General features: G+C 72.2%; 5 protein-coding genes across 8 annotated transcripts; 3 read left to right on the top strand and 2 right to left on the bottom strand.

Moving 5' to 3' along the window:
* Positions 1 to 207: 207 nt before the first annotated feature.
* BCAR1 (BCAR1 scaffold protein, Cas family member) lies at positions 208 to 7,311 on the top strand. 2 transcript variants are annotated; one of them, XM_075765151.1, is made up of 7 exons: positions 208 to 373; positions 1,435 to 2,124; positions 3,392 to 3,553; positions 3,769 to 3,873; positions 4,283 to 5,425; positions 5,622 to 5,711; positions 6,080 to 7,311. In XM_075765151.1, the coding sequence occupies exons 1-7, from the start codon at positions 362 to 364 to the stop codon at positions 6,593 to 6,595; spliced, it is 2,718 nt and encodes a 905-aa protein (XP_075621266.1). In that variant the 5' UTR covers positions 208 to 361; the 3' UTR covers positions 6,596 to 7,311. The 2 variants fall into 2 exon arrangements, with proteins under 2 accessions (XP_075621266.1, XP_075621265.1); XM_075765150.1 differs by lacking the exon at positions 208 to 373 and having other exon boundaries at positions 1,227 to 2,124.
* A 94-nt stretch (positions 7,312 to 7,405) lies between these two features.
* On the bottom strand, positions 7,406 to 11,129 carry LOC142603626 (putative D-lactate dehydrogenase, mitochondrial). The gene is given in 12 exon segments (XM_075765172.1): positions 7,406 to 7,718; positions 7,799 to 7,910; positions 8,006 to 8,096; positions 8,176 to 8,303; positions 8,840 to 8,968; positions 9,047 to 9,246; positions 9,313 to 9,472; positions 9,980 to 10,121; positions 10,222 to 10,242; positions 10,244 to 10,364; positions 10,752 to 10,864; positions 10,999 to 11,129. Coding segments are annotated over 12 exon segments (1,446 nt in total). The 5' UTR covers positions 11,062 to 11,129; the 3' UTR covers positions 7,406 to 7,552.
* Positions 11,130 to 11,737: 608 nt separating this feature from the next.
* LOC142603629 (chymotrypsinogen 2-like) lies at positions 11,738 to 14,262 on the bottom strand. Its single transcript, XM_075765191.1, has 7 exons — positions 14,159 to 14,262; positions 13,936 to 14,039; positions 13,717 to 13,796; positions 13,524 to 13,602; positions 12,617 to 12,797; positions 12,028 to 12,161; positions 11,738 to 11,929 (listed from the first exon to the last, which is right to left on the bottom strand). The coding sequence occupies exons 1-7, from the start codon at positions 14,226 to 14,228 to the stop codon at positions 11,768 to 11,770; spliced, it is 810 nt and encodes a 269-aa protein (XP_075621306.1). The 5' UTR covers positions 14,229 to 14,262; the 3' UTR covers positions 11,738 to 11,767.
* Positions 14,263 to 15,149: 887 nt separating this feature from the next.
* Positions 15,150 to 17,717, top strand: LOC142603699 (chymotrypsinogen 2-like). The gene is made up of 7 exons (XM_075765630.1): positions 15,150 to 15,253; positions 15,373 to 15,476; positions 15,616 to 15,695; positions 15,811 to 15,889; positions 16,616 to 16,796; positions 17,294 to 17,427; positions 17,526 to 17,717. Exons 1-7 carry the CDS (start codon positions 15,184 to 15,186, stop codon positions 17,685 to 17,687), a joined length of 810 nt encoding a protein of 269 aa, XP_075621745.1. The 5' UTR covers positions 15,150 to 15,183; the 3' UTR covers positions 17,688 to 17,717.
* A 383-nt stretch (positions 17,718 to 18,100) lies between these two features.
* On the top strand, positions 18,101 to 22,050 carry LOC142603768 (putative D-lactate dehydrogenase, mitochondrial). Of its 3 annotated transcripts, none has more exons than XM_075766033.1 (11): positions 18,101 to 18,187; positions 18,588 to 18,700; positions 19,088 to 19,229; positions 19,330 to 19,471; positions 19,976 to 20,135; positions 20,202 to 20,401; positions 20,480 to 20,608; positions 21,143 to 21,270; positions 21,356 to 21,446; positions 21,542 to 21,653; positions 21,734 to 22,050. In XM_075766033.1, the coding sequence occupies exons 2-11, from the start codon at positions 18,693 to 18,695 to the stop codon at positions 21,897 to 21,899; spliced, it is 1,278 nt and encodes a 425-aa protein (XP_075622148.1). In that variant the 5' UTR covers positions 18,101 to 18,187; positions 18,588 to 18,692; the 3' UTR covers positions 21,900 to 22,050. The 3 variants fall into 3 exon arrangements, with proteins under 3 accessions (XP_075622148.1, XP_075622147.1, XP_075622146.1); XM_075766032.1 differs by lacking the exon at positions 18,101 to 18,187 and adding an exon at positions 18,325 to 18,455; XM_075766031.1 differs by lacking the exon at positions 18,101 to 18,187 and adding an exon at positions 18,325 to 18,455 and having other exon boundaries at positions 19,976 to 20,401.
* The last annotated feature ends 873 nt before the right edge of the window (positions 22,051 to 22,923 follow it).

Here is a 22,923-nt window from a genome sequence, read left to right as displayed (position 1 = left end):
CCCGTCACCCCTCACACCCCGTCACCCCTCACACCCCCGTTACCCCTCACACCCCCGTCACCCTCCGCACCCCGTTACGCCCCCGCTGGCCCCGCCCACCCCGGCCCCGCCCCGCCCCAGCCCCGCCCCCGCCGGGCGGGCGCAGCCAATGGGGGCGGGCGCTGCCGATGGCTGGGCGGGGCGGGCGGGGCGGGCGGGGCGGGCGGGGCGGGCGGGGCCGGGGGGCCCGGGCGGGCACCGCGCTATAATGATCCCTACGGCGCCGCCGCCGCCACCGCGCCGCCCGCCCGCCCCGCCGCCCCCGGCCCGGCCCCGGCCCCCGGCCGACCGGCGCTAGGGCCGGAGCAGCCCCCGCGGGAAGATGAACTACCTGGTGAGCGGCCGGGCACCGATCGGGGACGGGGCGCGGGAGCGTGGGGACGTGGGACACGCGTGGGGGGCCCCCCTCCTCCTCCTCCTCCTCCCCCCCCGCCGCAGGCAGGACGCGGGGCCCCGGGGTAACGGCTCACCCGGGAGGGGGGCGGCCTTTAGCTCCGGGATGGAGCAGGAGCAGGAAGGCTGCAGCCCGCCCCCCCACCCCACCCCCGAGCCCGGGCAGGGCCACCCCCCCCCCCCGGGGCGGCCGAGCCCCCTTGCGTGACCTTGGCCCGGCCCCGCCGTACCGTGGGCGGCGAGGCCTCGTCCCGCGGCCCTCCTGCCCGGCGGGTGGCGGGGCTCCGGGCCCCCCCCCCGCCCCAGGGACACCTCACCGCGGCCACGGGCCTCCCCGGGCTGCGGCCTCCCTGCCAGGCGGGGCGGGTGCGGGCAGCAGCGGGCAGCCCGAGCCTCCCTGCCCGGCCCCAGCGGGGAAGGCCGGAGAGCCGGCGGGGCCCGGGCCCGCCATCCCGGGCGGCGGCGGCGGCGGCGGGAGCTCGGGGCGGGCTGCGGCCTGTCCTGCCGCCGCGGCACCGGTAAAGTCCCGGCGGAGGCCGGAGAGCTCCGGCAGGTGCCTGCGTTGCCGTGGCACGGGCGAGGCGGCGCGGCCCGAGTCCGTCGTGGGGACGGCCGGCACCGTGGGCCGGAAGGGGCCTGGGCCCGGCGGCGGCTGGCGTGGGGATGGCTACGGTTAGGGCTCCGGCTGACTCACTGCCCTGGCACTTCCTCCCCGGCGGCGGCGGGAAGGGGGGGGGGAGGCAGAGGAGGTCCCCCCCGAAACCGGGGAGGCGGAAGGGCCCGGCCCCTTCCTAGCACCACCTCCGGGAAGGATGGGTTGAACTCCAGCGGGGACGGAAAAGGCGGCTGCAGCGGGGAGATCCAGCCGGTGGGACCCGCTCAGCAAAGCCCCCCCCGGCCCGCGGGGCTCCGTCCCGGCGTTGGGTACCGTGGCCCGCCGGGATGACTCCCCATCGGCCGGCGGGGCCCGGCTCACCGCCCCGGCGCGGGGCTCTCTTGCAGAACGTGTTGGCCAAGGCGCTGTACGACAACGTGGCCGAGTCCCCGGACGAGCTCTCCTTCCGCAAGGGCGACATCATGACGGTGCTGGAGCGCAACACGCAGGGGCTGGACGGCTGGTGGCTCTGCTCGCTCCACGGCCGTCAGGGCATCGTCCCCGGGAACCGCCTCAAGATCCTGGTGGGGATGTACGACAAGAAGCAGCAGCAGCAACAAGCTTCCAGCCCGGCGCAGGGGCAGGTTCCGTCGCAGCCGGCGGTGCCGCAGCCGGCTTTGCCTTACCACCACCAAGGGGGCTACGCCCCGCTGTCACCCGCCTCGCAGTACACACCCATGCACCCTGCTTATGCCCCCCAAGGGGACAACGTCTACCTGATGCCGGTCCCCAGCAAGGGACAGCAGGGTCTCTACCCGGGCTCGGCGCCCACCGGACAGTTTCCGCCCGCCCCAGCCAAGCAGCCACCCGTCTACCCGAAGCAGACGCCTCCCCACGCCTTCCCCAGCTCCGGCCAGGAGATCTATCAGGTGCCCCCATCCCTGGGCCAAGCGGCCGAGGCGTACCCCGGGGGCTCTGCCAGCCCCCCCCAGGACGTCTACCAGGTTCCTCCCTCGGCCGGTCAGGCTCAAGACATTTACCAGGTGCCCCCGTCGCTGGACATGAGGAGCTGGGAAGGACACAAGCCCCAGGGAAAGGTAGGACGGGAGGCTGGGGGGTGGCGGCGCAGTTCCGGGGCGCTTTGCGATCCACGGTGGCGAGCGGGTGCCAGGGCTGTGGGGCTTTGGCTTATTTGCCCGCCGCCGTCTCTTGGAGCGGGAAGTCCCTGCGCCCGTTGCGGGGGGGGTGCGTGGGCATCCTCCCCGCTGCTGCTGAGGGGGTCCCTGCGGTGACGGAGGTGCCCTGTTTGGTGTGGGCTGCCCAGCTCGGGGCTGGTACGGTGTTTGGCACTCGGATGCTCTTAGTCTCTCGCATGGGCTCTGCCGGTGTCACCGAGGACACGGCAGCTGTGCCTGGGGTGGGCACGGGGTGCTGGTAACCCAAGAGCTGCTTGGGGATGCCAAGGCCAGACCCTGCTGTGGTACCCAGCACGGTGCTGAAATGTTTCCTTCCCCCTGGGAGCGCAGGCAGGGGCAGGCAGCCGCTGCCAGCGTGTCCCAGCCGTGCCAGGGAGCTTGCCAACTTTCGCCGGTTGGGTTTGCCGGTGAGGCAAGGGTGAGCCACCAATCTGTCCCCAACACGGGAATCCCGGTATGGTGACCCTGTCCGGGGCAGCCTAACGGTTACATCTCGGACACCGGGCTCCTTCTGGCTCTGCCCCTTCCCTGGCACGTCATCCTGGGGAAGAGGAGCCAGGCGCTTTCAGCATCACCTTTTCCGGGAAGGCTACCCTGATTCACGCCCCTGGGAAGCAGCCGGTGAGGCGTGGTGGAGGGGGTGGCTGCCAAATCACAGCCAGGGCACGGGGGAGCATCCTAAAAGGGAGGACTGGCTGGTTGCTCAGCCGTTCTTGTCCCCTGGCACCGGCAGGATGCCACAACCCTCTGGGTTTGGGTATTTGCCGTGTCCCCACGGTACGGCAAGGTGGGCACCGAGCCGCGGGCAGGGATCTGCCAATGCCCCGCAGGGCATTGGCAGATCCCTGCCCGCGGCTCGGTGCCCGATTCGGCCGTTCCCTTCTGCACGCCGTGGCCGTGCCGGCTGGGCTTTGTCTCTCGCCGAGGCTCGCCGCTATAAATAACTGGTGATATCATCCCCATCCCCGGCGTCACCGTGAGGAGCGTGCACGCCTGGCCGGGGAGCGCCCTCCCGTGGGCACTGGTTTGCCCGGTGCCGGACAGTCTGATACGGAATCTGGCATCCATCCTCTCTCCAGCCTCATCGATGGGTTTTGGGGGGGGCTGGGGTGGGGGGCAGGCTAGGGATGCCCGATGGTGCCCAACACGTCCCTTTCCCTCTTGCCAGGTGCTGGTGCCCACCCGCGTGGGGCAAGTGTATGTCTACGACTCCCCCAAGGGCGAGCAGGATGAGTACGATTTCCCTCGCCACCTCCTCTCCGCGGGCTCCCAGGAGATCTACGACGTGCCGCCTGTCCGAGGGGGGGTCCCGAGCCAGTTCAGCCAGGAGGTGAGGCTGCTCAGGGGGTCGCCGGCTCCATCCCTTGGCATGGGAGATGCTCTGGGACAGCCTGGGATCCAAATCTGGGAAAATTGCACCCAAAGCCAGGCACATTATGGGCCTTGGGGCTTCTTCTGGTGCCTTCACCCTTCCCAGCCAGTCCCTGGGAGGAGGTGGGTACCCACGCTATCCCTGACACGCCGTCCTGTGTCCCCCACCTCCAGGTCTATGACACCCCCCCCATGGCAGTGAAGGGTCCCAACGGGCAGGACCCGGGGCATGAGATCTACGACGTGCCCCCCAGCGTGGAGAAGAACCTGCACCAAACCGTAAGTGCTGCTGGGAAGCTCCCAGCTCCTCTGCGTAAGACAGACGCGTTTTACAGTGGGAACAACCTCCCTGGGGACAGGGTGGCGTTTCTGGCATGGAGGCTTTCAGGATGTGAGGGGACGGAGTGCTAGGTGGTCTCATCTAGGGGATGAGGCTGGACCAAATGATCTTTTGAAGTCCCTTCCAACCTGGGCTGCTTTAGGATTGTGTGATCCCCTCCCCAAAGGGGATGCGGGAGGCTGGGGCACTCATGGGGTGTGTGTCCTGGTGCGCACTCAGCACCGTCTCGTGTGCCCAGAGCTGGGACTTAACGTGCACCGTGGCACAACGCAGCCCACCTGCACATCCACGCGTGACCTGGACCGGCTCTCCCAGCAGTGCTGACGGTGCTCGCCGCCGCCTTTGCAGGTGTACGACATCCCTCCCTCGGTGAGCAAGGACGTGCTGGACGGCCCAGCGCGGGAGGAGACCTACGATGTGCCGCCCGCCTTTGCCAAGCAGAAAGCCTTCGACCCCTCCCGCCTCGTCCCGGCCCAGCAGGAGCCCTACTTGCCAGAGGATGTCTACGACGTGCCGCCGGCGGCCGGGAAAGGTGCCCCCGAGCTGCCGCTCTCCCACGAGATCTACGACGTGCCCCCCAGCCTCAAGAAGCTGGGGGGGTCGGCCTTCCCCTCCCAGGAGGTGTACGACGTGCCCCGGGACCTGCACGCCCCAGGCAAGGGCTCCCTGGACACGGAGGGCGAGTACATCTACGATGTCCCGCCGCAAGTGGACCGTGAGACCAAGGGCGCAGACGCCAAGCGCCTCTCGGCCTCCAGCACGGGCAGCACCCGCAGCAACATCTCCACATCCTCGCTGGACACGGTGCCCGTGAAGGAGCCGGCTAAGGGAGCCGGCAAGGAGTTCTCCCTGGACTTGGACGCCGCCATGGAGACGCTGGCCAAGCTCCAGCACGGCGTTGGCGGCGCCGTCTCCTACCTCATGTCCTTCATCGGCGCCAACTGGCGCAGTCCCGAGCACATGGAGGCCAATGCCGCCAGCATCCGCGGGGCAGCCGAGGGCGTCCGGACGGCCCTCCGGGACCTGCTGGAGTTTGCCCGGGGGGCGGTGGGCAACGCCGCCCAGGCCTCCGACCGTTCCCTCTACGCCAAGCTCAGCAAGCAGCTGCAGAAGATGGAGGAGGTCTACCAGGCCCTGGCGCGGCACAGCCAAGCGCTGGATGCTTGCCACTGGGCCCCGAGCGCCCTGGCCGGCGGCAAACCGGGCACAGATGACTTGGAGCACTTTGTCATGCACTCGCGCGGCGTGCCCGATGATACCAAGCAGTTGGCCTCCTTCCTGCACGGCAACGCCTCCCTCCTCTTCAAACGGACAAAGCCGGCGGGGGAGAGCGGTGGCCACGGGCCCCCTCACCCCTCCGACAAGGCCAGCAGCATCCAGTCGCGGCCCCTGCCCTCCCCACCCAAGCTGCTGGCTCAGGAGTCGCCCGACGGGCCCTACGAGAACAGCGAGAGCGGCTGGATGGAGGACTACGACTACGTCCATCTCCAGGTGGGTGCGGGTGGGGGGGCTGCTCCCCGCGGGTGGGTTTTGTGCCGGCGGCTCCCTGGCACTGGGGGATCGGGCAGCTCCCACCGCAGCGGTGCTTCTGCCACCCTCATCGAGGGCTGTGGGGACCAGGGGTGTCCCAGGACAGGCAAGGCTGGTGTTGCTGACCCCCCACGTCACACCCCTTCCCTCCCTGCAGGGCAAGGAGGAGTTTGAGAAGACCCAGAAGGAGCTGCTGGAGAAAGGCAACATCATCCGGCAGGGCAAGGACCAGCTGGAGCACCAGCAGGTAACAGAGCTGGGGCGGGTGGGTGCTGCTGGGCAAAACTCTCGGGGCGGGCTGGGGGCTTTGGCGCTTGCTCCCCTTGTACCCCCGCTGCCGGTCTGGACCACGGCCCCCTCTTTATGTGGCTGTCCCTACAGTGGCTTCTGGCTCGCCTCTGATGCCAGTGTTGTGCCAGCGGAGAAGGGGCATTGGCACCTTGCTCCTGGAGAGGAGCCCGGTACGGCTGTCCTGGGGCTGGCACTGTCCCGGGGCTGGCACCGTCCCTTGCTGTTTTTCCTGGGGCACAGCCGTCACGCGGGGCCGGTGGCTCCAAGGAGGGGAGCGGGCGCTGTCTTGGTGACCATCCTGCCTCACGCCCGTCCCTCCCGCAGCTGAAGCAGTTCGAGCGGCTGGAGCAGGAGGTGACGCGCCCCATCGACAATGACCTGTCCAACTGGAGTCCCCCCCAGCACTACGGCCCGGCGCGGGGCAGCGGGGCCCTGTGTCCCGCCGACCGCCAACTCCTCCTCTTCTACCTGGAGCAGTGCGAGGCCAACCTCACCACGCTCACCAACGCCGTCGACGCCTTCTTCACTGCCGTCAGCACCAACCAACCCCCCAAGATCTTCGTGGCCCACAGCAAATTCGTCATCCTCAGCGCCCACAAGCTCGTCTTCATTGGGGACACGCTGTCCCGCCAGGCCAAGGCCCAGGATGTCCAGCACAAGGTGATGCACTACAGCAACCTTCTCTGTGAGATGCTCAAGGAGATCGTGGTGACCACCAAGGCGGCCGCCCTCCACTACCCTTCTCCCGCTGCCTCTAAGGACATGGTGGAGCGTGTCAAGGACCTTGCCAACAGCACGCAGCAGTTCAGGATGGTGCTGGGCCAGCTGGCGGCTATGTGATGGCCCTAGGCTATTGTCCCCTCCCCACAGCCCCCTGCCCGTCCCCAGACACACATCTCCCTCCACGAGAGCCCTCTCCGCCTGGTGTAAGCGGACATGTACATAGAGACTCCCACACGCACCGGGGGCCTGGGGCTCCACTGGTAGAGGGGTGAGGGGCTGCGGCCATCATCCCCCTTCCTCTTCTTCCTCCCTCTGGCCAGAGTTGGTTTCAGAAGCAAAACTGGGAGGTGGATTCGCGCCCGCTCCCTCCCTGCTGTCCTCTCTCCGTACAAAACCGGCAGCCGTTCCCGGCCTGGAGGCCACGGGGCCGCGGCCGCAGTGACTGGAGACGGGGGCACCGGGCACTGGGGCAATGCTGTGGCTGTTCCGCTCTGGGGGGGCTCCGGAGCAGTCTCCCACAGCCAGGGGCTTTTAATAGCCCCCCCTTGCAATGGGACAGCGGGGCAGATGGGGGGGTGCTGCCTCCCCAGGGGCTGTGGATAAGGGTCCCAGGGGAGCAGGGGATGATTGGGGGCAGGAGGAGTCTGACCTGTGCGTTCTCATGTCTTGGGGTTTGCTACCGTACCAGCTGTAACGGAAACACAAACTGAAATTGGTGCCTTTTGAACACAGGGGAAGCTTCTGCTGGTTCTGAGAGCTACGGCGTTGCAGTCCCCCAAAACTCAGCCCCCCTGCTCCCCAGCAGCATAAAGGTTTGCCTAGAAATCACCCCAGTTCCTGAGTATCTGCATCTGCCTACTGTGGGGAGAGGCTGGGGTGTCCTGCCCCCCCCCCCCCCAAAAGACACCATGGCACAGGGAGGGTGGGGGTGCAAAGGGGTTTATTGTGAGGTTGGGGGTCCCTGACCCACAGGGCTGGGCTTGGGGGAACAGGGCGGGTGGCAGGGCAGCGTGGCCATCCCTGCCCTGACCCCGGGGGGCTGCCACCCCCCTGCCAGCTGGGGGCCGGTGCCCCTCAGAGCACCTTGCCGGGGTTCATGAGGTTGTGGGGGTCCAGCGCGGCCTTGATGCGGCGCAGGGTGTCCATCCCCTCCTGGCCCAGCTCCTCCAGCAGCAGCGCCCGCTTGCCCAGCCCCACGCCGTGCTCCCCGGTGCAGGTACCCCCCGCTGCCAGTGCCCGCCTGTGGGACGGGGGGGTCAGGGGCCGGCACGGGGCTGTCCCCCATCAGTCCCTGTCCCCCTGGGGCATCCCCATCCCCACCTGCCCAGGCGCTGGGTGAAGGCGTGGACGCGCCGGGACTCGGCCGGGTCCTGGCGGTCGAAGATGAGGAGGCAGTGGAAGTTGCCGTCGCCCACGTGTCCCACCATGGGGCCTGCGGGGCCGAGGGTCAGGCGGGGCGTGGCGGGGAGGACGGCGGCCCCCCCCAACCGCCCCCCCAACCGCCCCAGGGCCCACGGCCCCACTGACCGGTGAGGCCGGAGTCCTGCAGGTCCCGCTTGGTCTCCACCACCACGTCGGGCAGGCGGGAGATGGGCACGCAGACGTCCGTGGAGTAGCCCTGGGCCGGGCAGGGCAGGGACGTGGTACCCGCAGCTTCACGGGGCGCTGCCGCCATCGTCCCCGTGCCCGTCCCTCACCTGGCAGCCGGGCCGCAGGGCCAGGGCAGCGTACCAGGCGCTGTGGCGCATGGCCCAGAGCCGCCCGCGCTCCTCCGGCTCCTCTGCCCAGGCCAGGCCGGAGCCGCCGTTCAGCCGCACGATCTCCTCTGCCGGCAGCCAGGAGCCCTGGGACGGGGCCGCGACAGGACCCCCAGCAGCCCCCCGGCCCTCCACCCGGGACACTCAGTCCTGGGCACCCATCCCACACCCCAGGACAGGCCGGTCCCCCCATCCCTCGCCCCGGGCCCCCCAGCAGACGCCTCCCCACCCCTCACCGCTGCTTTCCCCGGCCGGGGCACCCAGCCCTGCTCCCCCCCCCGTCCCGGGGCACCCGTCCCTCACCCCAAGTCCCCTCTAGTCCCTCTGCTCTCGTGTCCCCGGGCACCCCCCCGGTCCCCGGGGCACCCACCCCCCCACCCACCGGCCCCGGCCCCGGCCCCGGCCCGCCCTGGTGGCCCTGTCCGTGGTGCTGGGCCCCCCGCCCTGCCCCAGAGCCACATCCAGCACAGCCCGGCACTCCCCGGGCACTCCCGCCCGCTGGCCCGGGCACCTGGCCCCCCTCCCTGCGGGGCACCGTGGCTCCCCGGCCCCGGGCACCCCGGCCCTGTCCTCGTCCCCAGCCCCGTGCCGGGGCCGTCCCTACCCGCCTGCTGCCGCTGCTCGGCCAGGCCGTGCCGGGAGCCGTGGAGCTCCAGGAGGAGCGTGGCCGCCTCGGGCAGCTCCAGCCCGCTGAAGCGGCTGCAGGCACCCGCCATCACCTCGTCCAGGAACTCTGCGCAGGAGGAGGCGGTGCTGAGCCCTGTCGCCGGCACCCAGAGCCCCGGCCCCACCGCCGCCCGCCGGCACCCACCGATGCGGGCCACGGGCACGGCAGCCTGCAGCACCTGGACGGTGCAGGCCACGGCCGCCCGCACGCCGGGGAAGGTGGCCGTGGTGACGGCGGCGGCCTCGGGCAGGGGGTGCAGGCGCAGCGTGGCCTGTGTCAGGAAGCCCAGGGTGCCCTCGGAGCCCACGAAGAGCGAGGTCAGGTCGTAGCCGGCCGCCCGCTTCCTGCACGGGAGTGGTGAGCGGGCACCCACGGGGCCCCCGCCCGGCCTGGACCCCCCCGGCACCCACCTGGCCTGGCGCCCGGGGCCGGCGGTGTGGAGCAGCCGCCCGTCCGGCAGCACCACGCGCAGGTTGAGCACGTTGGGCCGCATGGTGCTGTAGCGCACCGCGTTGGTGCCCGAGGCGCCTGTGGCCGCCATGCCGCACAGCGAGGCGTCTGCCCCGGGGTCTGTGGGCGGGCGACGGGGATGGGGACGGCGGCTGCCGTGGGGACAGGGCCACAGGACATCCCCACGCCACGGCCAGCTGGCACCCCAGGACCCCGATCCCGCGGCAGCCCCAGTGCACCCCATGGGGGCCCCGGCACCCCTGCGACCGTGGCACCCCACGGGGGTCCCTGGTACGGCCCTGGGACCACAGCTCACCCGAGGGCACCCCCAGCACCTCTGGGACAACAGCCCCCCAGGGGCACCTCAGCACCCCTTGCACCCCAGCCCCATGGGGGGCACACCCAGCAGCCCTGCGACCGTGACACCCCCGGCCCCCAGGGGACCCCAAGCACTATGGGACCACCGCACCCTCAGCCCCATGAGCGCCCCTCCTGCACCCTGGCCACCGTGGCACCCTCGGCCCCATGGGCACACCCAGCACCCCCAGCCCCACAGGTGGCCCCCGCCACCCCCAGTTCTGCCCACCCCGTGTGCCACCCAGATGCCTCCCCGGCACCCACCGGTACCGACGGGGAACCAGAGCCCGGTGCCGCGCAGGTGGCTGTTGAGGGCCTTGCGGGTGACGCCCGGCTCCACTGCCACCGAGAAGTCCTCGAGGCTCAGCTCCGTGATGGCGTCCATGCGGCTCAGGTCAAAGCAGACGCCGCCCTGGCACAGGGACGCGAGCGTGGCTGCGCACGGCCAGGCGCCGGGAGCCCCGGGCAGGGGCTGGCCAGGGGGTGCCAGGGGTGCCGGGGGCGCCAAGTACCTGCACGGCGTTGACGCCGCCCCTCGAGGCCGGTGCCGGTGCCGAAGGGCACCATGGGCACGCGGCGGCGGTAGCAGAGCGCCGCCAGCTCCTGCACCTGCCCCACCGCCTGGGGCCACACCACGGCGTCCGGGGGGGCGCAGCTGGGGGACAGGGCGGCACCGCTGCCTCACGGACCTCGCCCTCCCCGAGACCCTTCCCCTCCCCAGCCTCTTCCCCTCCCCATGGCCTTTCCCCTCCCCAGGACCCTTTCCCTACTCAGACCCTCCCTGCCTCTGGGGACCTTCCCCACGCCAGGACCCTTCCCCTCCCGGAGACCCCTCACCTCCCCAGGACCCTGCCCCTCCCCGGGACTCTCCCGGTCCCCAGCGCCCTTCCCCTCCCCATGGCCCTTCCCCTCCCCAGATCCTTCCTCTCCCCAGGACCCTTCCCCACCCCAGGACCCTCGCCCTCCCCGTGGCCCTTCCCCGCCCCAGGACCCTTCCCCGCCCCGGGACCCTTCCCCCGGGGTCCCAGTCCCGAGCACCCACGCGTGCATGGACTCGTCGTGCCCGTGCTGCTCGCGCACCGCCACGGCCGTGGAGACGTTGGGGTCCCCCACCACGGCCCTCAGCGCCTCCACGAAGTCGGGGGGCAGCGGGCGCTGCGAGGGGGGCGAGGGCCCCGTCAGGCCGCGGGCCGGGGCGCCGCCACCCCCCCCCCCCCCCGCGGCCGCGGTCACGGCGCCACACCGGGACCCCCCCGGCCCTCAGGGCCCCCCCCTCAGCCCGGCCCCACCTTGGAGCAGCAGCTCCGCCGCCCCAGGGCCGCCCCCAGCCCCAGCACCCGCCGCAGGGCCATGGGGGCACGGCCAGCGCCCGGCCAGCACCGCCACCGGCACCAGCACCGGCCCGCTGCCCGCCCTCCCCCCGGGGGCCCTTCCGTCCCCTCCCGCCGCCGCCGCCGCCGGCCGCCGCCGCCTTAAGGTGGCTCCGGCTGGGCCACGCGTCCCCTCCCGGCCGGGGGTCCCTCTGCCCGCAGGCCCTGCCGGGGCTCCCGCAGCTCACCCGGTGCCGCCGGACCTGCCCTCGTCCCCACGCCCGGCCACACGGCCCCGTGCCCGCACCGGGGGGGTCCCCGCTCCCGCCGTACGGCCGCCCCGCTGTCCCTGCGCCCGGCCGCGTGCCCCCGCCTCGCTCGGCTGCGCCCACATGTCCCCAGGCCTCCTGCCCCCTCGCCCGGGGGTCCCTAAGGCCACACGGTCCTTCCCGCGCCCGCTCGCTGGCCCTGGGCCCACCCGCGTCTCCCCACGCACCTGGCCGGCTGGCCCGACCCCACGGGAGGCCGCGCGTCCCCGTGCCCCCCAGCACCATGTCCCCGTGCCCGGCCACCCGTCCCCACCCACCCACCGGGTGTCCCTGGGCCTGGACCCGTGTCCCCGCGCCCACCGCGTGCCCCTGTCCCCAGGCACGCGTCCCCCCGCTGCCCCGCGCCCCCCTCCCGCCCGTCCCGGTGCCACAGCGAGGAGGCAGCGCGGTGGGGACGGTGGCAGCGTTTATTGCCGGCCTCAGTTGGCCGCCAGGATGGAGTCGATCCAGCTGCGGAGCTTGGTGACGCGGGCGTAGACGCCGGGCACGCTGGGGTCGCACGTGCTGCTGCCCCAGGAGACGATGCCCACCAGGGTCCAGGCGCCGTCCTTCTGGCACACCAGCGGGCCCCCGGAGTCGCCCTGCGGGCAGCGGGTCAGGGCGGGGGCTGCGGGGGGCCGGGGGGGCCGCCGGGGGGCGGAGGGGGGCGCTGGGGGGAGGGGGGCCCGGGGGCACCTACCATGCAGGAAGAGGCACCGTCGGCGCCGGCGCACACCATCACGTCGGCGATGCGGTACCCCCAGTACTCCTTGCACTGCGCGTTGGTGAGCAGGGGCAGGGCCGCCTGCTGCAGCACCGCCGGCGTGTCCGAGGCTGCGGGCGAGCGGGGCGGCGTCAGCGCCCACACGGCCCCGCGTGTCCAGGGCACGGCCACGGGGAGGAGGAGGAGGACGATGGGGATGGGGACGGGGTGGGATGGAAATGAGCATGCGGATGAGGACAGGGATGGGGATGGGGACAGGGACGGGGATGGGGATGGGGATGGGGATGGGGAAGGGGACAGGGATGGGGATGGGGATGGGGATGGGGAAGGGGACGGGGACAGGGATGGGGATGGGGATGGGGACGGGGACAGGTATGGGGATGGGGAAGGGGACGGGGACGGGGATGGGGATGGGGACAGGGATGGGGATGGGGATTGGGATGGGGACAGGGATGGGGATGGGGACGGGGACAGGGATGGGGATGGGGATGGGGACAGGGATGGGGATGGGGATGGGGATGGGGACGGGGATGGGGACCGGGACGGGGACAGGAAGGTGTGGTACCGTTGGGGTCAGTGAGCCCCCAGCCAGTGGTGACACAGGTCAAGCCCCCCGGGAAGTCATCAGTTTCCTGGGGCAGGCAGACGGGGGACACGCGGGCTGACAGACGCGCGGGGCTGGCCAGTTTCAGCAGGGTGATGTCATCGCGGATGGTCAGCATGTTGAACTTGGGGTTCTTGAAGACCTGGAGCAGGCGGCACCGCTCCCAGCACCCGCACCTGCGGCCAGGGTGCCAGGCACTGGGGGCTCCAGAGGCGCTGACGGGGACCCCGGGGACGGACGGGGACCCCGGGGAATGGCCCTGTGGGCCCCGGGCTGACGGGGTCCCTGGGGTGCAGACCCCAGCCCCTGGGGCAATGGGGACGCCCCGGGGAGCAGGGACACCAACGGAGACCTGCGGGGCCCTGGGGCAGAGCAGACCCCAAATCCCGGGCTGAGGTGCCCCCAGGGAGCAGGTCACGACCCTGGGCACCGCTGGGTGCCAGGGACCGGGGGCCAGACCCCGCTGTTCAGGACGATGGGGCCACCCATGCGCCCATGTCCCACCCGGGGTTGTGCTGGCCGGGCACCTGGGGGCTGCCCAAGGCCCCGCACTGGGGAGCAGGGACACCCCAGGTCACATCACCCACAGGGACTGATGGGGACCCTGGGTTCCTGGCACACACACCCCCCGCCCCCCCCAATCCCTTCGGGGTGCTGGGGATGAGGGGGAGCAGAGACACCCCAGGGGACCCAAGCCCAGGAATGGGGCGCACCATGGACACCCCAGGGACTCTGACCCTCAGGACAAGGGGAACCGGGGGCCTCCTGGGGACCCGACCCCTCCCAGGACAAGGGGAACCCGGACCCGCAGGGCTCCCCGTGGCGGCCATGGGACCCCGCGGGCACACGGCCCCCGCGCCAGCGTTACCTTCTCGATGGACAGCTTCTGCTGATCAGAGGAGGGCGAGTCCTGGTCGTACGCACCCACCACCACGGTGTCGGTGGTCCTGGGCGCAGGCAGGCGCTGAGCACCGGGCACACGAATGGGGGGGGGGGTGCACCCTGGGGACCGTGTGCCCGTGCCCAGCCCCGGGCCAGCCGGCGGCAGAGTCGGTGCCTACCTGACGCCGCAGTGGGCAGCGGTGACCACCCAGTTCTCGCTGATCAGTGACCCGCCGCAGAAGTGGAAGCCGTTGTAGCGCTGGCGGGGAGAGCTGCCGTCAGCACCTGGCACCACCGGCACCACCGCCAAGGCGCTCTGTGCCCGGCCCCCGCCACGGCACCCTCCCGGCACCCACCCCGACACCCACCCGGCACCCGGCCCCGCCGCGGGCACTCACCTGGAGGGAGACCTGCCATGGCCAGGACCCCGGCACCGCCGGCTCCCCGTTGACGATGCGGGTGTAGCCGTGGATGACGGGTGCGATGGCGGGCACGCCGCAGCCTGCGGGGAACAGGCAGCCGTTGGACGGGGGCTCCGGCCGCCCCCCCCCCGTGCCCCCCCACCGCTGCCGCTCCCCCGAGCCCCGAGCCCGCCCCGCCGAGCCCCGCGGCCCCACGCACTCTCTGCGGCGAGGGTGACGCGGGCAGAGCCCGCCAGCGCCAGGCAGCTCAGCAGCCACAGCAGAGCCATTGCCACTCGTGAGGACAGACCCTGTCTGGGGCTCAGCGCCTCTTATACCCACCTCTGGCCTTGCCGCCGCGGCATCGGGAGATAGAGGGAGATTGCATCAGGTGAGCTCCAAGGCCTGGGAACATGGCACCTGGAGCTGGTAGCCTTGGGACAGCACTGGTGGGATCTAAGTGCTGGCTTCAGCATGCTCCTTGGAACGGTGCACGGAGTGAGCTGTCACCAGTCATGGGGTGGCTGAGGCTGGAAGGACCTTGGAGCTCACCTGATGCAATTCCAGCAGGGCCACCCCAGGGACCATGTCCAGGTGGCTTCTGAGCAGCTCCCCCACGGCTGCCCTGGGCAACCTCTGCCAGTGCTTGGTCACCCCGCTGTGAAAATGTGTCTCCTGATGCTCAGCGGAACCCTCCCACCTGTCAGGTTGTCCCATTGTCCCTGGCTCTGGGCATCAGTGCAAAGAGCCTGGCTCTGCCCCACTGCACCCTCAGAGGTGCTCCTGTCCCTTCCATGTCTCCCTGGACTCTCTCCAGTCTGTCCCTGTCTCTCTTGTGCTGGGGAGCCCAGCACCGGACCCAGCACCCCAGGGGTGGCCTCCCTCCTCCCCAGCGCTGAGCAGGGCGGGGGGGGGAGACAGGACCGTCCTGCGACCTGTCAGCGATGCACTTCCTTCTGCAGCCATGGCTGCCATGAGGCCCCACGGCTGGTGCCTGGGCAACCCAGTGCCCTCCAGCACCCGGGATTTGGTGTGCAGAGCTCTTCCCTGCTGGTCCCCAGGCTGGGGCACGCAGTCCCTAATCATTCCCGGGGGCAGTTACCTTGTGGCACTCAGGGGCTGGGCGACGGCCGCGGTGCCAGGGCTGGCACGATGCCACGCTATCTCCCGATGCCGCGGCGGCAAGGCCAGAGGTGGGTATAAGAGGCGCTGAGCCCCAGACAGGGTCTGTCCTCACGAGTGGCAATGGCTCTGCTGTGGCTGCTGAGCTGCCTGGCGCTGGCGGGCTCTGCCCGCGTCACCCTCGCCGCAGAGAGTGCGTGGGGCCGCGGGGCTCGGCGGGGCGGGCTCGGGGCTCGGGGGAGCGGCAGCGGTGGGGGGGCACGGGGGTGGGGCGGCCGGAGCCCCCGTCCAACGGCTGCCTGTTCCCCGCAGGCTGCGGCGTGCCCGCCATCGCACCCGTCATCCACGGCTACACCCGCATCGTCAACGGGGAGCCGGCGGTGCCGGGGTCCTGGCCATGGCAGGTCTCCCTCCAGGTGAGTGCCCGCGGCGGGGCCGGGTGCCGGGTGGGTGTCGGGGTGGGTGCCGGGAGGGTGCCGTGGCGGGGGCCGGGCACAGAGCGCCTTGGCGGTGGTGCCGGTGGTGCCAGGTGCTGACGGCAGCTCTCCCCGCCAGCGCTACAACGGCTTCCACTTCTGCGGCGGGTCACTGATCAGCGAGAACTGGGTGGTCACCGCTGCCCACTGCGGCGTCAGGTAGGCACCGACTCTGCCGCCGGCTGGCCCGGGGCTGGGCACGGGCACACGGTCCCCAGGGTGCACCCCCCCCCCCCATTCGTGTGCCCGGTGCTCAGCGCCTGCCTGCGCCCAGGACCACCGACACCGTGGTGGTGGGTGCGTACGACCAGGACTCGCCCTCCTCTGATCAGCAGAAGCTGTCCATCGAGAAGGTAACGCTGGCGCGGGGGCCGTGTGCCCGCGGGGTCCCATGGCCGCCACGGGGAGCCCTGCGGGTCCGGGTTCCCCTTGTCCTGGGAGGGGTCGGGTCCCCAGGAGGCCCCCGGTTCCCCTTGTCCTGAGGGTCAGAGTCCCTGGGGTGTCCATGGTGCGCCCCATTCCTGGGCTTGGGTCCCCTGGGGTGTCTCTGCTCCCCCTCATCCCCAGCACCCCGAAGGGATTGGGGGGGGCGGGGGGTGTGTGTGCCAGGAACCCAGGGTCCCCATCAGTCCCTGTGGGTGATGTGACCTGGGGTGTCCCTGCTCCCCAGTGCGGGGCCTTGGGCAGCCCCCAGGTGCCCGGCCAGCACAACCCCGGGTGGGACATGGGCGCATGGGTGGCCCCATCGTCCTGAACAGCGGGGTCTGGCCCCCGGTCCCTGGCACCCAGCGGTGCCCAGGGTCGTGACCTGCTCCCTGGGGGCACCTCAGCCCGGGATTTGGGGTCTGCTCTGCCCCAGGGCCCCGCAGGTCTCCGTTGGTGTCCCTGCTCCCCGGGGCGTCCCCATTGCCCCAGGGGCTGGGGTCTGCACCCCAGGGACCCCGTCAGCCCGGGGCCCACAGGGCCATTCCCCGGGGTCCCCGTCCGTCCCCGGGGTCCCCGTCAGCGCCTCTGGAGCCCCCAGTGCCTGGCACCCTGGCCGCAGGTGCGGGTGCTGGGAGCGGTGCCGCCTGCTCCAGGTCTTCAAGAACCCCAAGTTCAACATGCTGACCATCCGCGATGACATCACCCTGCTGAAACTGGCCAGCCCCGCGCGTCTGTCAGCCCGCGTGTCCCCCGTCTGCCTGCCCCAGGAAACTGATGACTTCCCGGGGGGCTTGACCTGTGTCACCACTGGCTGGGGGCTCACTGACCCCAACGGTACCACACCTTCCTGTCCCCGTCCCGGTCCCCATCCCCGTCCCCATCCCCATCCCCATCCCCATCCCTGTCCCCATCCCCATCCCCATCCCTGTCCCCGTCCCCATCCCCATCCCTGTCCCCATCCCCATCCCCATCCCTGTCCCCGTCCCCATCCCCATCCCCATCCCAATCCCCATCCCCATCCCTGTCCCCATCCCCATCCCCGTCCCCGTCCCCTTCCCCATCCCCATACCTGTCCCCGTCCCCATCCCCATCCCCATCCCTGTCCCCGTCCCCTTCCCCATCCCCATCCCCATCCCCATCCCTGTCCCCTTCCCCATCCCCATCCCCATCCCCATCCCTGTCCCTGTCCCCATCCCCATCCCTGTCCTCATCCGCATGCTCATTTCCATCCCACCCCGTCCCCATCCCCATCGTCCTCCTCCTCCTCCCCGTGGCCGTGCCCTGGACACGCGGGGCCGTGTGGGCGCTGACGCCGCCCCGCTCGCCCGCAGCCTCGGACACGCCGGCGGTGCTGCAGCAGGCGGCCCTGCCCCTGCTCACCAACGCGCAGTGCAAGGAGTACTGGGGGTACCGCATCGCCGACGTGATGGTGTGCGCCGGCGCCGACGGTGCCTCTTCCTGCATGGTAGGTGCCCCCGGGCCCCCCTCCCCCCAGCGCCCCCCTCCGCCCCCCGGCGGCCCCCCCGGCCCCCCGCAGCCCCCGCCCTGACCCGCTGCCCGCAGGGCGACTCCGGGGGCCCGCTGGTGTGCCAGAAGGACGGCGCCTGGACCCTGGTGGGCATCGTCTCCTGGGGCAGCAGCACGTGCGACCCCAGCGTGCCCGGCGTCTACGCCCGCGTCACCAAGCTCCGCAGCTGGATCGACTCCATCCTGGCGGCCAACTGAGGCCGGCAATAAACGCTGCCACCGTCCCCACCGCGCTGCCTCCTCGCTGTGGCACCGGGACGGGCGGGAGGGGGGCGCGGGGCAGCGGGGGGACGCGTGCCTGGGGACAGGGGCACGCGGTGGGCGCGGGGACACGGGTCCAGGCCCAGGGACACCCGGTGGGTGGGTGGGGACGGGTGGCCGGGCACGGGGACATGGTGCTGGGGGGCACGGGGACGCGCGGCCTCCCGTGGGGTCGGGCCAGCCGGCCAGGTGCGTGGGGAGACGCGGGTGGGCCCAGGGCCAGCGAGCGGGCGCGGGAAGGACCGTGTGGCCTTAGGGACCCCCGGGCGAGGGGGCAGGAGGCCTGGGGACATGTGGGCGCAGCCGAGCGAGGCGGGGGCACGCGGCCGGGCGCAGGGACAGCGGGGCGGCCGTACGGCGGGAGCGGGGACCCCCCCGGTGCGGGCACGGGGCCGTGTGGCCGGGCGTGGGGACGAGGGCAGGTCCGGCGGCACCGGGTGAGCTGCGGGAGCCCCGGCAGGGCCTGCGGGCAGAGGGACCCCCGGCCGGGAGGGGACGCGTGGCCCAGCCGGAGCCACCTTAAGGCGGCGGCGGCGGCGGCGGCGGCGGCGGGAGGGGACGGAAGGGCCCCCGGGGGGAGGGCGGGCAGCGGGCCGGTGCTGGTGCCGGTGGCGGTGCTGGCCGGGCGCTGGCCGTGCCCCCATGGCCCTGCGGCGGGTGCTGGGGCTGGGGGCGGCCCTGGGGCGGCGGAGCTGCTGCTCCAAGGTGGGGCCGGGCTGAGGGGGGGGCCCTGAGGGCCGGGGGGTCCCGGTGTGGCGCCGTGACCGCGGCCGCGGGTGGGGGGGGGGTGGCGGCGCCCCGGCCCGCGGCCTGACGGGGCCCTCGCCCCCCTCGCAGCGCCCGCTGCCCCCCGACTTCGTGGAGGCGCTGAGGGCCGTGGTGGGGGACCCCAACGTCTCCACGGCCGTGGCGGTGCGCGAGCAGCACGGGCACGACGAGTCCATGCACGCGTGGGTGCTCGGGACTGGGACCCCGGGGGAAGGGTCCCGGGGCGGGGAAGGGTCCTGGGGCGGGGAAGGGCCACGGGGAGGGCGAGGGTCCTGGGGTGGGGAAGGGTCCTGGGGAGAGGAAGGGTCTGGGGAGGGGAAGGGCCATGGGGAGGGGAAGGGCGCTGGGGACCGGGAGAGTCCCGGGGAGGGGCAGGGTCCTGGGGAGGTGAGGGGTCTCCGGGAGGGGAAGGGTCCTGGCGTGGGGAAGGTCCCCAGAGGCAGGGAGGGTCTGAGTAGGGAAAGGGTCCTGGGGAGGGGAAAGGCCATGGGGAGGGGAAGAGGCTGGGGAGGGGAAGGGTCTCGGGGAGGGCGAGGTCCGTGAGGCAGCGGTGCCGCCCTGTCCCCCAGCTGCGCCCCCCCGGACGCCGTGGTGTGGCCCCAGGCGGTGGGGCAGGTGCAGGAGCTGGCGGCGCTCTGCTACCGCCGCCGCGTGCCCATGGTGCCCTTCGGCACCGGCACCGGCCTCGAGGGCGGCGTCAACGCCGTGCAGGTACTTGGCGCCCCCGGCACCCCTGGCACCCCCTGGCCAGCCCCTGCCCGGGGCTCCCGGCGCCTGGCCGTGCGCAGCCACGCTCGCGTCCCTGTGCCAGGGCGGCGTCTGCTTTGACCTGAGCCGCATGGACGCCATCACGGAGCTGAGCCTCGAGGACTTCTCGGTGGCAGTGGAGCCCGGCGTCACCCGCAAGGCCCTCAACAGCCACCTGCGCGGCACCGGGCTCTGGTTCCCCGTCGGTACCGTGGGTGCCGGGGAGGCATCTGGGTGGCACACGGGGTGGCAGAACTGGGGGTGGCGGGGCCACCTGTGGGGCTGGGGGTGCTGGGTGTGCCCATGGGGCCGAGGGTGCCACGGTGGCCAGGGTGCAGGAGGGGCGCTCATGGGGCTGAGGGTGCGGTGGTCCCATAGTGCTTGGGGTCCCCTGGGGGCCGGGGGTGTCACGGTCGCAGGGCTGCTGGGTGTGCCCCCCATGGGGCTGGGGTGCAAGGGGTGCTGAGGTGCCCCTGGGGGGCTGTTGTCCCAGAGGTGCTGGGGGTGCCCTCGGGTGAGCTGTGGTCCCAGGGCCGTACCAGGGACCCCCGTGGGGTGCCACGGTCGCAGGGGTGCCGGGGCCCCCATGGGGTGCACTGGGGCTGCCGCGGGATCGGGGTCCTGGGGTGCCAGCTGGCCGTGGCGTGGGGATGTCCTGTGGCCCTGTCCCCACGGCAGCCGCCGTCCCCATCCCCGTCGCCCGCCCACAGACCCCGGGGCAGACGCCTCGCTGTGCGGCATGGCGGCCACAGGCGCCTCGGGCACCAACGCGGTGCGCTACGGCACCATGCGGCCCAACGTGCTCAACCTGCGCGTGGTGCTGCCGGACGGGCGGCTGCTCCACACCGCCGGCCCCGGGCGCCAGGCCAGGTGGGTGCCGGGGGGGTCCAGGCCGGGCGGGGGCCCCGTGGGTGCCCGCTCACCACTCCCGTGCAGGAAGCGGGCGGCCGGCTACGACCTGACCTCGCTCTTCGTGGGCTCCGAGGGCACCCTGGGCTTCCTGACACAGGCCACGCTGCGCCTGCACCCCCTGCCCGAGGCCGCCGCCGTCACCACGGCCACCTTCCCCGGCGTGCGGGCGGCCGTGGCCTGCACCGTCCAGGTGCTGCAGGCTGCCGTGCCCGTGGCCCGCATCGGTGGGTGCCGGCGGGCGGCGGTGGGGCCGGGGCTCTGGGTGCCGGCGACAGGGCTCAGCACCGCCTCCTCCTGCGCAGAGTTCCTGGACGAGGTGATGGCGGGTGCCTGCAGCCGCTTCAGCGGGCTGGAGCTGCCCGAGGCGGCCACGCTCCTCCTGGAGCTCCACGGCTCCCGGCACGGCCTGGCCGAGCAGCGGCAGCAGGCGGGTAGGGACGGCCCCGGCACGGGGCTGGGGACGAGGACAGGGCCGGGGTGCCCGGGGCCGGGGAGCCACGGTGCCCCGCAGGGAGGGGGGCCAGGTGCCCGGGCCAGCGGGCGGGAGTGCCCGGGGAGTGCCGGGCTGTGCTGGATGTGGCTCTGGGGCAGGGCGGGGGGCCCAGCACCACGGACAGGGCCACCAGGGCGGGCCGGGGCCGGGGCCGGGGCCGGTGGGTGGGGGGGTGGGTGCCCCGGGGACCGGGGGGGTGCCCGGGGACACGAGAGCAGAGGGACTAGAGGGGACTTGGGGTGAGGGACGGGTGCCCCGGGACGGGGGGGAGCAGGGCTGGGTGCCCCGGCCGGGGAAAGCAGCGGTGAGGGGTGGGGAGGCGTCTGCTGGGGGGCCCGGGGCGAGGGATGGGGGGACCGGCCTGTCCTGGGGTGTGGGATGGGTGCCCAGGACTGAGTGTCCCGGGTGGAGGGCCGGGGGGCTGCTGGGGGTCCTGTCGCGGCCCCGTCCCAGGGCTCCTGGCTGCCGGCAGAGGAGATCGTGCGGCTGAACGGCGGCTCCGGCCTGGCCTGGGCGGAGGAGCCGGAGGAGCGCGGGCGGCTCTGGGCCATGCGCCACAGCGCCTGGTACGCTGCCCTGGCCCTGCGGCCCGGCTGCCAGGTGAGGGACGGGCACGGGCACGGGGACGATGGCGGCAGCGCCCCGTGAAGCTGCGGGTACCACGTCCCTGCCCTGCCCGGCCCAGGGCTACTCCACGGACGTCTGCGTGCCCATCTCCCGCCTGCCCGACGTGGTGGTGGAGACCAAGCGGGACCTGCAGGACTCCGGCCTCACCGGTCAGCGGGGCCGTGGGCCCTGGGGCGGTTGGGGGGGCGGTTGGGGGGGGCCGCCGTCCTCCCCGCCACGCCCCGCCTGACCCTCGGCCCCGCAGGCCCCATGGTGGGACACGTGGGTGACGGCAACTTCCACTGCCTCCTCATCTTCGACCGCCAGGACCCGGCCGAGTCCCGGCGCGTCCACGCCTTCACCCAGCGCCTGGGCAGGTGGGGACGGGGATGCCCCAGGGGGACAGGGACTGATGGGGGACAGCCCCATGCTGGCCCCTGACCCCCCCGTCCCACAGGCGGGCACTGGCGGCGGGGGGTACCTGCACCGGGGAGCACGGCGTGGGGCTGGGCAAGCGGGCGCTGCTGCTGGAGGAGCTGGGCCAGGAGGGGATGGACACCCTGCGCCGCATCAAGGCCGCGCTGGACCCCCACAACCTCATGAACCCCGGCAAGGTGCTCTGAGGGGCACCGGCCCCCAGCTGGCAGGGGGGTGGCAGCCCCCCGGGGTCAGGGCAGGGATGGCCACGCTGCCCTGCCACCCGCCCTGTTCCCCCAAGCCCAGCCCTGTGGGTCAGGGACCCCCAACCTCACAATAAACCCCTTTGCACCCCCACCCTCCCTGTGCCATGGTGTCTTTTTGGGGGGGACAGGACACCCCAGCCCCTCTGCAGGGGGTCCCTGTCCCAGGCAGTGCACACACAGGCACCCCCAGGCAGGGGGACGAGGGGCACCCACTGTAGTCGCTTGCCCAGAGCTGCGGTGCCGGTGGTGCGGGGCTGGGAGCCCTCCGGGCCGGGCCAAGTGCCGCCGTGGCCATTCCCACACCAAAGCGGACACAGGGAAGGGGCATCGGCACCCCGCAGGCATCGCCTGCTTCACCAAGAAAGCCAGTGAAATAAAATAACAGTGAATATTTTATTGAACATTGTTTTAATACCATATCAAAACACCTTGACTAATGAAGGAAGCTCCCCCCAAGCTCTGAACTCTTAGGTTGGTTTTTTTTCCCCCCCCTTTTTTTTTTAATATATAAATACAGAAAGGTTTCCCGCAGGGGCACGGCCACCGGCAGGGGAGGTCTCACCAACGAAAACGCGCCCGCCGCGCCGGGAGGGGACGGGGATGGGTTGGGAGGGGGTCACTGCCGCGCAACGACTCCATCTTGGCACCTCCGGCAAAGCCACCCCCATGGCCGAGAGGTCCGGAGGGGCCTTCCCCCCCCCCCTTTGCACCCTCCTCCAAAGGGTTCGACTCAAAGGCGATGGAACAAAAGGGGGTGGGGGGGCTGTTTTGGCAAGAGGAGCCCGGCGAGGGGGCGGTGCGAGGGGGCGGCGGGGATGCTGCGGCTCTCCAGTCTCTGAGTGGTTATAGCTGAGTTAAAGAGTGACCAGTCTGTAAACATCACCGGGGCAGGGAAGCTCAAATCAAAGAACACGCCAGTCAACACGAAGCTTCAGTTGTGGTTTTTTTTTCTTTTTGTCGATTT

This window comes from Balearica regulorum, chromosome 13, assembly GCF_011004875.1.
Source record: "Balearica regulorum gibbericeps isolate bBalReg1 chromosome 13, bBalReg1.pri, whole genome shotgun sequence".
Classification (NCBI taxonomy): Eukaryota; Metazoa; Chordata; class Aves; order Gruiformes; family Gruidae; genus Balearica; species Balearica regulorum.
Note: the sequence above shows the minus strand (reverse complement) of the source record. Positions and strands in the feature narration are given on the sequence as shown.

Excerpts from the sequence above, each read along its gene's own strand:
- BCAR1 (XM_075765150.1), top strand. The coding sequence starts at position 1,375 with ATGACTCCCCATCGGCCGGCGGGGCCCGGCTCACCGCCCCGGCGCGGG. Across the intron at positions 3,874-4,282 it reads AGAAGAACCTGCACCAAACC|GTGTACGACATCCCTCCCTC; the intron begins GTAAGTGCTGCT and ends CCGCCTTTGCAG. Across the intron at positions 5,712-6,079 it reads ACCAGCTGGAGCACCAGCAG|CTGAAGCAGTTCGAGCGGCT; the intron begins GTAACAGAGCTG and ends TCCCTCCCGCAG.
- LOC142603629 (XM_075765191.1), bottom strand. The coding sequence starts at position 14,228 with ATGGCTCTGCTGTGGCTGCTGAGCTGCCTGGCGCTGGCGGGCTCTGCC. Across the intron at positions 13,603-13,716 it reads GCTGCCCACTGCGGCGTCAG|GACCACCGACACCGTGGTGG; the intron begins GTAGGCACCGAC and ends GCCTGCGCCCAG. Across the intron at positions 12,162-12,616 it reads GGGGCTCACTGACCCCAACG|CCTCGGACACGCCGGCGGTG; the intron begins GTACCACACCTT and ends GCTCGCCCGCAG.
- LOC142603699 (XM_075765630.1), top strand. The coding sequence starts at position 15,184 with ATGGCTCTGCTGTGGCTGCTGAGCTGCCTGGCGCTGGCGGGCTCTGCC. Across the intron at positions 15,254-15,372 it reads CGTCACCCTCGCCGCAGAGA|GCTGCGGCGTGCCCGCCATC; the intron begins GTGCGTGGGGCC and ends TGTTCCCCGCAG. Across the intron at positions 15,477-15,615 it reads CATGGCAGGTCTCCCTCCAG|CGCTACAACGGCTTCCACTT; the intron begins GTGAGTGCCCGC and ends TCTCCCCGCCAG.
- LOC142603768 (XM_075766031.1), top strand. The coding sequence starts at position 18,393 with ATGGCCCTGCGGCGGGTGCTGGGGCTGGGGGCGGCCCTGGGGCGGCGG. Across the intron at positions 19,472-19,975 it reads CGGGCTCTGGTTCCCCGTCG|ACCCCGGGGCAGACGCCTCG; the intron begins GTACCGTGGGTG and ends GCCCGCCCACAG. Across the intron at positions 20,402-20,479 it reads CGTGCCCGTGGCCCGCATCG|AGTTCCTGGACGAGGTGATG; the intron begins GTGGGTGCCGGC and ends CCTCCTGCGCAG.